Below are 13,191 nucleotides of genomic sequence, written 5' to 3'. Positions count from 1 at the left end.
AGCACTCAGCAAAATGGCCGAGAGCCAACAGAGAGAGAACGTGCGGTCAATCACGGTAGTATTACACTGATTGGACGAAAAAGAGGGCGCTGCCGGTTTATACGGTCAAAGGTTGTTTTGAACAAGGTTCCGCAAAATGTAGCATTTCTTTATTTAAAAACTATATATACCGTCTAGCTTCTAGAAACTCCGCAGCTCACCACATTTCTTTAAATAACTAGACTTGTGCAGGCCTAAACGAAAGCATGCCGCTCCCCATGAAAGATTCGTGCCGATCTAATGACGAAAGCGTTTTGCGGGGGCGTTGAAATTTTTGATGCGGCATGAGCGATGTTGCAAGTATGGAATATTTTTGGGACGTAATTTTTTGATGATGCATCATTGCAAACTTACATTCTCTATTTTTTCAAAAAGAAGGAAGAAGCATGTATTTCCAAGAGTACCGGTGCTCATTTTTAATAAATTAAAAAATGTGACTGTGAAATTGAGAGAAGTATTTCTTTATACCAAAATGGAGAGCTCGTGCGTGGCTCGCAGGTACTCTTATTTTGGGGGAAGGGCATGCGAGCCGCCAATATTATGCGCGAGTTTAAAAAAGATATTTTGACCATGGCCGAGGTAACCTCCATACTTTGACCCATAGGCGTCAATCGGGGGGGGGGGGGGGGTGAACAGGGGGATGTGTCCCCCTCCCCCATCTTTTGGAGGGTGGGGGACACAATATCAAATGTCCCCCCCCCCATTTTTTTGACCACTATTATCGTGAAGCCCAAGTGAAGTTGCACTGTGTAAGACCAAACCATGTGTCCCAATGGGCATCCTTGGGGCAAAGGATGACACAACTTTTGGAAGGGGTGTCCCCCCCCCTACAAAATTGGCCCTAGATTGCACCAAAGAGCATCAAAAATGCAAAAAAAAATTCCGGGCCTTTAAGCGGGCCTGGACCCCACGCCTAAAACTAAAAGGCTTCTCACACGAATGCTCAATCGTTGGACAGATTTGCACCTTCCCCCTTGAAGAGTGGAAGGGCAGGGGCAGGGGGGGGGGGACATCTTGGGCCAGGGCACCGACGGGACGATGCATCCCCACATTGATGTCAGTGTTCAGTTATAGGTCGTGCCCTTGTCCCCATTAAAACATGGAAGTTAAGTTGAGGCAAAACAAATTACGAGGACATGCTACATTTTTTTAGTACAATCTTTTATAAGCTTTAGTGTAGTAATTTAAATGTTTTATAAAACATTTTATTTTATGTTTTTTTTTACACGTATCTTACTCCACGTCAGATTTACCTTAGGCGTACATAAACGTTGGAAACGTAAACGGCAGCAACAAGAGCTCTCAAAATGAGCTTGTTTTCGACAATTTGTGAAACGGAAACCTCAGTCTTAGTAATTGCCCATAAGTGCCCATAGAAAAACAGACCTGAAGTTGTCCATAATTTTCGCCGCTGGTGAGGATATAGGGGGTGGCTCTTATAGCAGTTTCCAACAACACCCATAAAAACACCAGTACCACAGGAAGCTGCCGAATTGGGTATTCCTGCCAATGATGTCAACCACACGGTCCAGGAAGAATGAAAGATGAAGTTGTGTGACACTTCCCCATTTAGTGGGCATATGTGGCTGTTCAGTGTTTCTCTTTTGCGCCACAATGTATTTTGTGAAATAAAGGTAATAAAATAAACTTAAAAATATGCTTTGTTTTCGTTTTGTTTTTTTCTTTTTTTAATATTTATTTTTGTATATTCCTTGTACTGATTTTGCCTCGCCGGTGTCAGATACAATTGTGTCCGCCATGCAATATTGTCCGTGTCGGACACTTTTGCATATGCAATCGTGTACGGGATTATGCTAAAACCGTCCGGCGGACATGGACATGACTGTACATTATGTGCGCGCGTAAGCGAGCGTGCATGCACTGAACCTACATAATATGCAGCATGAATATTCGCGTATTTTATGATTGCAGCGAATACCCAACGGCCAAACATTTCCCATGTCATTCACGACATGCACTATAGCTTGTAAAAATGGCGAACGTGTTCCGTCGACCAAGGGCGTTTAATTTACTGCAAGGACGGTTTTGCACGGGGGCGGACACAACTGCATATGCAAATGTGTCCAGGCGGACACAATGACATTATGCAGCGTCCGGGCGGACACGATTGCATATGCAAAACCGTCCGGCGAACATTATTGCATATGCAATACTGTCCTCTGGATAGTATTGCATAGAAGACATAATTGTATGCGACACCAGTACCTTATTTAAGATTTCAGCAGTCGGTACAAATAAGTGCTGATGCTTTGGTACTGCAGTATAGACGATGTGACCTGTTACATCACATGTTTACAAAAAAGCCACAGAGCCTGGACTTCCTGCAGGCATGATTTGTACACAGCTCAATGGAAGAAAACATCAAATCTTACATACTATGGGGATTGAACTGTCTATTTCTTATCAACTTTTGATATGATGAAAGGGGCACATCTCAAAACTTGTCCATCTTTTACTTTCATAGCTTTTGGTTTGATGTTGAAATTATGACACAACCTGCCAGAATACTCAAAGAATGTACAAGGTCACACTTATTGTAAACAATGAAAAACACACAAGCCCAACCAAAAAGACCATTAAGATTTTGAAGATTTGTCTGAAACAAAACTAAAGGTAGTTCTATATACCAAAATGTTTTGAGGGCTATCCCATCTTTACTTTTCTACATGTTTTGACCACAAACCAATAAAAGACATAACGACTATTAAGCGATGTTGTACAATATGATATCCTGAATATTCCTAACACCTCAACTTTAGAAAGTGAAATTTTATTTTAGAACCATCAAATGAAGTAGAAAAAAATCCCTTTAAAACAGTGTCACTAACCATCACCAACAGAGCGATTTTGAACTTGAACTTTCCTGAACTTTTCACTCATCGTATAAAACAAAGTGATCATAAAAACATCAAGAAGATATCATGGAGGATGAGAGATTTTTTTACCATCCTGTCGATCCTTCAACCACCTCAAAATAATAATAAAGCGCAAAAAAAACAAAAACAGAAGCAGAAAGAATCCGCCTCAAGGTGCTGGAAAAGAACAATAATAAAAGTCTGGACCAGACAAAATTTATACAAAGTAAAGTATTACACAGAAAAATAATTTAAGGAATCTAGATATAGAAAGCTTGCAAAAAGTTAGAATGTTAAACAACTAGTTTAAAAATATGAGATTTACAAAAGTTAAAAACATTATTATAAGAATGTGAAATCATATTCTAAAAACAGCAAGTGAATCTTGAAAGTGGAAATCCCTTTAAACCGGTGTAATCAACCATAGAGGTATATAGTAGGAAGCATTGCGATTTTATATCATCCTGAACTTTTCTACCGGCTCATCATCAAGAAAATGAAATTATATTGTTCTATAAAAACAAGAAAGTAAAATCCCTTTAAAACAGTGTCTCGTCAACAATAGAGGTATGAAGCAGAGCGATTTTATATCACCCTGAACTTTCCTATACCACCTCATCATACAAGAAAGTGAAATCATAAAAAAAACCTCCAAGTATAAGTGAAAATCCCTTTAAAACAGTGTAATCGGTTCGTTCCCTCGAGGGGAGGTGTTTTAACGATGAACATCCGCGTTTTCACTCGGCATATAGCAAGCCGTGACCTCTCTGGTATCACTGCAGTAGAACATGCCTTCTGTGCGTATAGCGATATCTAGCTCGAGCTGTCGACCTTTGGTGGGCTGTTGCAATAAGTTGTCTCCCACTCTCATGCCACAAGAAATCTGAGTTTTTAACGCAAGAAAATGGTGCATAAGGCCTACTGAGGAGAAACTGACGAGCATTCTATGCCATGATGGGTCTCAGCTGAAGAGAAGGTGAGTCTAGGATATCCCAATTAAATGGTCCATTGAATGTTGTTTACAAAACAAATCTTGGCTTTGTTGAAAGTTTACAGTGACTTTGGTTTGTGGGACACCGCCTCCATGCACGTTGAGCTGTAAGAAATTGTGTAGTGTAGGCTTACATGTATTTTAGCCTCCTTGGCCTCGGCATATAGAGCAAGGGTCCCAGGCTTGACTTTGGGTACCATCATGTCTTGGACAATATTTTTGCAAGACGGTTGAAAGTGTGCAATGCTTTATTTTTTTGGACCGATTGTTTAGCACAGGCAGTCGGGAAATAATATGGGGTTCGCAACTTCATTGAAGGCACCAGTACCATTGCTATCTGTCTGGTAGTCGTGCTCACTTGGCTCAGACTTGGCTGTATTGTATCGTCATGTCTTGAACATCTTGCAACAGTTGGAACATCAGACATGGGTGCATTTTGTTGTAGCACATGGCGTCGGAAAACAATGGGATTCTTATAACTTTGTTTGGGGCACTCAAATGGCGCCCGGGGCGTTTAGGAAAGTCATGTTGTCTCAACGGCCGGCACGAGAACATGTCAGACACCATGCTCAAAATAATTGCTAAAAACATAAAAAACGTAAAACTTACTTGGTAGCGAGCAATGGAGAGATGATAGTATAAAACATTGTAAAAACGACATTTTTAATTAATGTAGTTTTTGAGAAAGAGACAACTTTTAAATCAAAACATTAAATTACTTCAGGCCTGAAGCCCTTTATTTGGCATATGAAAGCACACACAGTTCGTGCAACAAGGGTGTTTCTTTCTTTCAATTCTCTCGCATCTTCGATGACCAAGAAAACAACTTCACAAATTTGTTATTTACTGCATTATGTTGGGATGCACCAAGTGAGAAGACTGGCAAAGGACAGTACCCTTAAAGGCAGTGGACACTACCGGTAACTCACAATAATTATCATTATAAAACCTTTCTTGATTACGAGTAACGGGAAGAGGTTGATAGTATAAAACAGTGTGAGAAACAGCTCCCTCTGAAGTGATGTAGTTTTCGAGAAAGAAGCAATTTTCCACGAATTTGATTTCGAGACTATTAATTTTTTTTAATTTTTATCCCCGATGCAAATTTAACATCTATTAAATGATTTCGAGACCTCAAGTTTAGAATTTGAGGTCTCGAAATCAAGCATCAGAAAGCACACAACTTCGTGTGACAAGGGTGTTTTTTCTTTCATAAATATCTCGCAACTTCGACGACCGATTGAGCTCAAATTTTCACAGGTTTGTTATTTTATGCTTATGTTGAGATACACCAACTGTGAAGGCTAGTCTTTGACAATTACCAATAGCATCCACTGCCTTTAAATGACAGTATAGACGGCTGGATCAATCACCAGTTAGATCAGGAAGGACATAATATTTTCCTTCCTCCATTCCATTCCTCCATCCATGGTTGGATTCATACCGGATATATTTACGTGCAAACTGACACTTAAGCAAACGTTGTCATAAATTAAAGGCAGTGGACACTATTGGTATTTACTCAAAATAATTATTAGCATAAAATCTTTCTTGGTGATGAGCAATAGAAAGAGGTTGATGGTATAAAACATTGTGAGAAACTGCTCCCTACTCTGGAGTGCCATCGTTTTCGTGAAAGAAGTAATTTTCCACGAATTTCATTTCGAGACCTGAGATTTAGAACTGAGGTCTCGAAATTGACCATCTAAACGCACACAACTTCATTATTATCTCGCAACTTTGATGACCGAATGAGCTCAATTTTTCACAGGTTAGCTATTTTATGCATGTTGATGATATACCAATTATGAAGGCTGGTCTTTGACCATTACCGATAGTGTCCACTGCCTTTAAAGGGAGCGAAATAAAACGATCTTTTCTACCAAGGGCTCCCTTCGGTTCAGCACCATTATCATGTGCGAAACAACAACGAAAACCACAACAACGAAAACAACAACAACACCAATCAAACTTTGCAGGTGGTCTTGCAATTTAACGGCGTAGATCGCAAAAGAGTGTTCGAAAACTAAAAAGTTCACAATTGATTTCTTCCTTGTGCACAGCCTGTGTAACGATGGTTTTGTGTTTACATGTGTTTTGTTATGGTGTGTGTGTATAAAACAATTTACCCCCTTGTAAACACAAATTGTATTGTAAGTTATTGTTTAGAAACCACATAATCATACATTTTGGATAATATAGCTGTTTGTTTTATTAGAGAGAAACTTACTCCGCGCAAGGAGCGCCTAGTTTATTGCTCCATACTCCGAGCTCTGAGACAGTAGGCCTATATAGAGATGTTTTCGAAGAACAAAATATTTGAGATGTTTCCGAAGAACGAAATCTACGCATTAGAAAAGTAGATAATGGTGTTACCGCAAAACCGAATAACTTAACATGTTTTTTTTTCCACCCACGATCGCAGGTTAAAGATCCCCATCATGCATCCTCATTGCCTTTTCGTCTGTCGAGGGGGTAAGACAAAGGAGCGGGGTGTCTGGGCAATGGAAGGTATCGACAAAGGGGTGTGGTTTGGACCTCTGGAGGGGCGTATTCTACCAGCCACTGGAGACCATCAACCATCAAATGGTTTGCCTCACACCTGGGAGGTAAAAGCTTTGGATTGGTAAAACTATATTTTGTGAAATTGACATCCTTTGGATGAAACCCACTTCCGGAGTCGCCTGGGGCCAAAACAGTAAAGCCTTGTCCATACTTCCTAGCCCCTGCGAATGCAAACTAATGCAACACGAATTTTTACGTCACAATTCGCAACGAATGATTCGCATCAGTTGACTTGTAGCTGAACTCTTACGAAACATTCTATTCGCTGCAAAAAGAAATGTGAAAATAATGGGAATGCTCTTTTTCTTCTTTGAGATAGACGTGCGACGAGGTTAAGCTGTCACTTTATATAGCATAAATTAGCAAAGTATAGCGAAAGTGTGTTTCGCGTGGTAAAATTGGGGCGTGTTTGCATGTAAACAATTAAATGGCTGTCCCGCTTGTAAATTTCACATTATGACTGCAGTGGTTCATTAAAGGCAGTGGACACTATTGGTAATTACTCAAAATAATTATTAGCACAAAACTTTTCTTGGTGACGAGTAATGGGGAGAGGTTGATGGTCTAAAACATTGTGAGAAACGGCTCCCTCTGAAGTAACATAGTTTCGAGAAAGAAGTAATTTTCCACGAATTTGATTTCGAGACCTCAGATTTAGAACTTGAGGTCTCAAAATCAACCATCAAAACGCACACAACTTCGTGTGACAAGGGTGTTTCTTCTTTCATTATTATCTCGCAAGTTCGATGACCGATTGAGCTCAAATGTTTACAGGTTTGTTATTTTATGCATATGTTGAGATACACCAACTGTGAAGGCTAGTCTTTGACAATTACCAATAGTGTCCACTGCCTTTAAATTAATTCTAAGCGTAGTTGATTTGCGTGAAGAACTTTTTTTATGCAAGGGCAAACAACTCAGTGAAAAATTTTGAATAAAGGGCCGTTGTATAAACGAATGAAAATCAAGCTTTTGAAAATATTGAAAACAAAATGATCGTTGAAGGACCAGAGATGTTTTTTAACAGTCTTCTATCGTGGAATTTTACATCAGTCAACAGTTCCTCAAGATCAATATTTTATTGGTGTCCATTTTAGATTCAATGTGGGGAAACGTTCTGCAAAGTCCTGAAAGTCTGTGATGACGAAAACACTAACTGGCTACGGCACGTAACTTCTACGTACGTCACCTGGACTGGAGTGAACATGGCCGCCTACCAATACAAGGACAAGATCTTTTACGTCACCACAAAGGTCGTAGGTCATGGTCATGAGTTGATTCTGGGATTGAACGACGGTGAACATTGCAAAGATGTTACAAACGGTGGGAGAAAGTCGACAGGGGGCCTGAAAGGTAAGTCCAATCAACGCATTTAAAATTCAACACTAAAACAAAATTCTTTCCAAAACCAGTTGACAATTTACAAATTTCTCACGAGCCAGGACCATTCACTGATATTATTGCGGAAGAAAGTGCCAACCCAAAGGGACAAGTAGGCATACACACCTCTGAGATATGTTTTACTCTTGTCAACATTCTTTGAGTGGAGCTGATGATACTAATTATTAGCTTAACATTGTAAGATCTTTGAGATTGCTATTTAACTTGCTTGATGGTTTTACTCTGAATGACAGACATTTGTCATTAAAAAAAACCATATTTTATCGTCACAAAAAAAATTATCGTCACAAATTTCTCAGAAGCTAGGACCACTGATAAAGATGAAGTTTGTCTCAACCCAATGGGACACATACACCCATGTCAACGCTCTTTTAGTGGAGCTAATATTAACAAGCTGAACATTGTAAGATCTTATCGGTTTTTCAAAATGGCCGACCCAGTGACAGTGGGTGCGTTCGTTTACCTTCCCTGGGTCGACCCCGGTGTGTGGCGGTTTTTTTTCCAGGACGAACGTGAGTAATTATCTGCACACGTTCGTCCTGGAAAACAAAACCGCCACACACCGGGGCTGACCCAGGGAAGCTAAACGAACGCACCCATAGTAAAATCGCGTGAATTAATTTTATTGTGTGATATTCTTTATGTAGGTATCGCGTATGATAAAAGATGCAGTGTGTGTCATCGAAAGTACCACAGAACCCCAATACCAGCTCGCCGCAGTGACATACGGGAACACACTGAGAATCAAGTCATCCGCATCAACGACTGTTTCCCAATCCTGAAATTATCCCTTGGTGACTTCAGGCGAGCGCACCATCTTAACCGGGATGATACCCATAATCTTAATGGCGAGAAGAGTCAAAACTCAAACAGCCGTATGGTATCATCCTGTAAGGTGTTTTGTTGTGTGCTTTGTGGGTGGAGTTTCAGGACGTTCTCTCGCTATGCATCACACAGGAGGAATCATGAATTAAGATATCTCAAATATAGAATCAAGACAAGACATCAAAGCTTGAAATCCAGTTGTGGAGAAATTGTAGAATCTTCCACAAAAATCAAAAGCAGTCACGTAAAGCCTTCGCATTCAACGGACGAGGTAAATAGACTCGCGGGAAAAGTTCGGGTGTGCGAGAGTACGGAAAGGGCGGGAAAGGAGTCAATCCTGTCAAAGAAGCGGGATAATTCAACTCTTGCATCAGATTCACAAAGTACAGTTAATTGTGACGAAGTGGTGCCAGTGAAAGACCAATCTAAGGTGCCTGAGAAAGACCAACCCAAGGTGCCTGTAAAAGATCAACCTAAAGCCACATCACCCACCATTAAAAAACAGGGTATCAAAAACAGAAGGCGGACACGTTTAGAAAAACAACCCGTTGATGAGATGGGGAGTCGGACTCGGGCATCCTTGAGGAGTAAAAACTGTCCGACCATTGAAAATAATAAGAGCTTAAATCCGTCATCTTCGGTGAGAAATGCAGTTGCTGTAAAGAGACGTGGTAGGCCTAAAAAATGCAAAGTTTCAGCCAAAGAAAACAGAGGAACCAAAACCAGCAGATTTTTGTGCACAGTGTGCGAGAAGTCTTTCACCAGCAACGCGAACTTGTGCAAGCACACGCGCATTCACACGGGTGAGAAACCGTACGTGTGTAGTTACTGTGCCAAGTGTTTTGCAGAGGTGAGCAACCTGAACAAGCATCTGCGCATTCACACGGGCATCACGCCGTACAAGTGTGAGGAGTGTCCCAAGAACTTCAAGTACCTGAAGGCTTTCAAACTTCACGTGCGGAATCACGAGAGGGGACCGGTCACTTACAAGTGCAATTTCTGCGAAAGAAAATTCAATCAGAAAGGGCCGTATAAGACGCACGAACAGTGGGCCCACAGACGGGAACGACCATTCAAGTGCACAGTGTGCAAGATGGGTTTCAAGAGAGAGGGCGGGCTGCAGATGCACCGTGATAAAATGCACCCTCGTGCGGACGTCAAGCAAACTAAAAAACGCGGGAAGCGGCAAAAGGCTACAAGTGACTCTCCCGCCGATATCGGGCGCCCTCACCGCTGTAAAGACTGCGGGAAGGGGTTCAAGTTCAACTACGCACTTAAGCAACATGTGCGGACACATACGGGTGAGAAGCCTTTCAAGTGTACCGAATGTGACGCAGCCTTCGCTCAGAGCTCCAACCTTACCAGCCATCGGCGCATCCACACCGGGGAAACCCCGTACAGGTGCCACCACTGCGAGAAGAGCTTCTCGTGTGCACAGAATCTCCGGAGTCACCTGCGTGTTCACACGGGTGAGAAGCCGTATAAATGCCCGAGTTGCCCGGCTAGGTTTGCCTACAGCAGCTATCTGACTACCCATAACTTGATTCACACGAATAAGAAACCTCACCAGTGCACTATCTGCAATAAAGAGTTCCGCCATGCTGCGAGTTATAAAATCCATTGCAGGACACACTCAAGGAAATGAAACTTCTATTAGCCATTTGTGTGTACAACATTTTTGTAAAATTGAAATGCTAACAGATTTGGATTTGGGGTTGGTATAAAGATTGTCAAAGTGAGAAACCTTCCTTGAAATAGTGTTGCTTAAAACGAAAAAGTTTTTAGGAAATTAGTAAACAATGTTCTCTATCACGCGCGTCCGGCCAAAACCTGATTTTTGAAAACTGTGGGAAAACATTTAAGGGTGTTTTTCACTGTTTTCTCATGACCGACTGTGGTGATTTGTTAGTTCATTGTGATGTTTATGTTTGGTCATACACTGCAGATACTGGTCTTTGAAAACTGCCTTGAACCAAACCCTTCGTTACCAAAATAAACAATTCAAAACCGGCCTCGTACAATAGACATAGAACCTTCTATTTCGTTTATCACAACTTCACCATGGCATTTCCGCAGATCTGCGGAAATGCCATCTGCGGAAATGCTATGGTGAAGTTGTGATATCTGCGGAAATGCCATGGTGAAGTTGTGATAAACGAAATAAAAGGTTCGATTCATACAACGAGGCCGGTTCTGAATTGTTTATTTTTGTCTCCGTCTGAAACAAATAGAATTGACGAAATGCACGCACGTGGCGTCATCATCACAATAATCAAAGGGCCGTTTACGCGAGGCAACTTTTACAAGCAACTTTTACAAGCAACTTTTACAGGCAACTTTTACAGGCAACTTTTACAGGCAACTTTTACAAGCAACTTTTACTAGCAACTTGGAGGAAACCAAATGCAGTGCACGTTATGATCACTTTGGTTACACTTGAGTCATTTTTCGAACAGTGTATACTATCAACGGGAAATGTGTGAATTATTGAACTGCAGTGAATAGCTTTCTTATTGGAGATTGCCTGTGACATGGCCCGCTGCGCCATTTTGGAATTAACATTATTTCTGGCCCCGGCGAGATCGATCTGACCCAACCTGGAAACGAGGGTTATATTGCAAGGGCAGGAAACCCCATGTTTACCTTATGGTCCCTGTAGATAACAGCAATGTATTTCCTTTCGTCGAACTGTGGCCCATTATTATAATAATTTTCAAGAAGTATAGTACCGGTATCACTTCTGCCAATGCAGCGCTTATATAACAGGAAGTGGTATCGTATCATTGCTGGTACATGCACTTTACCATAGTCTTCATTTCTGCTGGTAGTTTGCAAGAGTAGCCTTTATGCTGTTAATATAGACGTGTTAAAACAATTCATGAATGAGAACTATTATCTTTACAGTTCATTGGGCGCATCGTATAAAGGGTAGCTTTGTTAGTGTACGAACAGCCCACTGGGGAGGCAATGTCTGTAAATTTACCATAGGTGGGCCTATACTTCGCCCTCTTCGTCCGGAACTTTTGATCCATGCACCCGGAAAGAGAGTGAGTGCTTACTGTCACCCTAGCAAGTTCTTATTATAATAACAATTTGACAGTTTAAATAGTTACTTGACCAGGCAAGTAAACTTACCCAAGCAGGTGTACATTTACTTTAGGCATATTTTGTCAAGTTTTGACAGTGACCGGCCACCATGTTTGCACGCTTTCCATTGTTGGTAAACAAACCGTGCTGGTTGGCATGGGCGGCCGAATGCAAAACGCTCAGATGTTTTAACAGGATGTTGTGAATAAATTCAACAACTTCGGCAAACCTTCAATTAAATAAATTACCTCTCAAGTTGGTTGCTCTGTTTTCCCAACAAATGCGACACTATTTTGAATATTTGTGTAGCATTCTTACGAACTCTACCTAGTTCTGCTGTGCATTTATTGCTCGTCATAAGTTTTCCAACCTCTCGGTCGAGGACGTTGCAAAAAGAAAGGTTAATTATTGCAATAAAAAAAAAAATAAATAAAAAAAATAAACGTAATAGTAATTGTTGTTTTTCTAATCTTCTTGGTGCATTATTTTCTCAGCCGCCAGGGGATTTATTTGTACTGTGTAAGATTAAAAAGTAATGACTTTCCAATGCAGACTGTAGAATACAAGGTGGCAAACTTAAAGGCAATTGTCAAAGACCAGTCTTCTCACTTGGTGTATCTCAACGTATGCATAAAATAACAAACCTGTGAAAATTTGAACTCAACCGGTCGTTGAAGTTGTGAGATAATAATGAAAGAAAAAACACCCTTGTCACACGAAGTTGTGTGCTTTCAGATGCTTTATTTCGTGACCTCAAATTCTAAACTTGAGGTCTCGAAATCAAATTCGTGGAAAATCACTTCTTTCTCAAAAACTACGTCGCTTCAGATGGAGCCGTTTCTCACAATGTTTTATACTATCAACCTCTCCCCATTACTCGTTACCAAGTGAGTTTTTATGCTGATAATTATTTTGAGTAATTACCAATAGTGTCCACTGCCTTTAACAGGTTATTTTTCATAGCGCATGCACGTGCGCCGATACGTAGAGCGCTTTGTTACGTGAAAGTCTGCTGCCACCTACAATACATAATCACCACGCACGATGGTAGTAGGCTACTTGCCTCCGAGCTCCTCGCCTTTAAAACCAAAGGCGCTGGGATGGGCAAACGTACCAATCACGCTCATTGGTAAAATGCATCACACTCACACATGACGTACTTGCTGAACAATAATCTGTGCAAGTTGATTAGCCCATACCTGGATAGACCTGGCCGCCGGGGCTGAGCGAAGTACTGTGCCTAGACATATTTCTACCTCCATGCCTAGACTTAGCCTAAACATCTTACGTCACATTTCGAGGCTCATGAATAACGCCAGAGAGTCGTAGGTTAATACCGTCCATCTTCATCCGTCACCTAGATCTATGCCAGACGACCACAAGTGCAGCTGCTAAACGTCACCTCGG

The 13,191-nt window shown here is 41.1% G+C and overlaps 1 protein-coding gene across 1 annotated transcript; it reads left to right on the top strand.

Moving 5' to 3' along the window:
• The first annotated feature begins 3,737 nt into the window (after window positions 1–3,737).
• On the top strand, window positions 3,738–12,168 carry LOC139938490 (uncharacterized). The gene is made up of 4 exons (XM_071934051.1): window positions 3,738–3,891; window positions 6,332–6,515; window positions 7,569–7,824; window positions 8,520–12,168. The coding sequence occupies exons 2-4, from the start codon at window positions 6,348–6,350 to the stop codon at window positions 10,340–10,342; spliced, it is 2,247 nt and encodes a 748-aa protein (XP_071790152.1). The 5' UTR covers window positions 3,738–3,891; window positions 6,332–6,347; the 3' UTR covers window positions 10,343–12,168.
• The last annotated feature ends 1,023 nt before the right edge of the window (window positions 12,169–13,191 follow it).

This window comes from Asterias amurensis, chromosome 6 (assembly GCF_032118995.1).
Source record: "Asterias amurensis chromosome 6, ASM3211899v1".
Lineage (NCBI taxonomy): Eukaryota > Metazoa > Echinodermata > Asteroidea > Forcipulatida > Asteriidae > Asterias > Asterias amurensis.
Note: the sequence above shows the minus strand (reverse complement) of the source record. Positions and strands in the feature narration are given on the sequence as shown.

Excerpts from the sequence above, each read along its gene's own strand:
- LOC139938490 (XM_071934051.1), top strand. The coding sequence starts at position 6,348 with ATGCATCCTCATTGCCTTTTCGTCTGTCGAGGGGGTAAGACAAAGGAG. Across the intron at positions 6,516-7,568 it reads GTTTGCCTCACACCTGGGAG|ATTCAATGTGGGGAAACGTT; the intron begins GTAAAAGCTTTG and ends TGTCCATTTTAG. Across the intron at positions 7,825-8,519 it reads GTCGACAGGGGGCCTGAAAG|GTATCGCGTATGATAAAAGA; the intron begins GTAAGTCCAATC and ends TTCTTTATGTAG.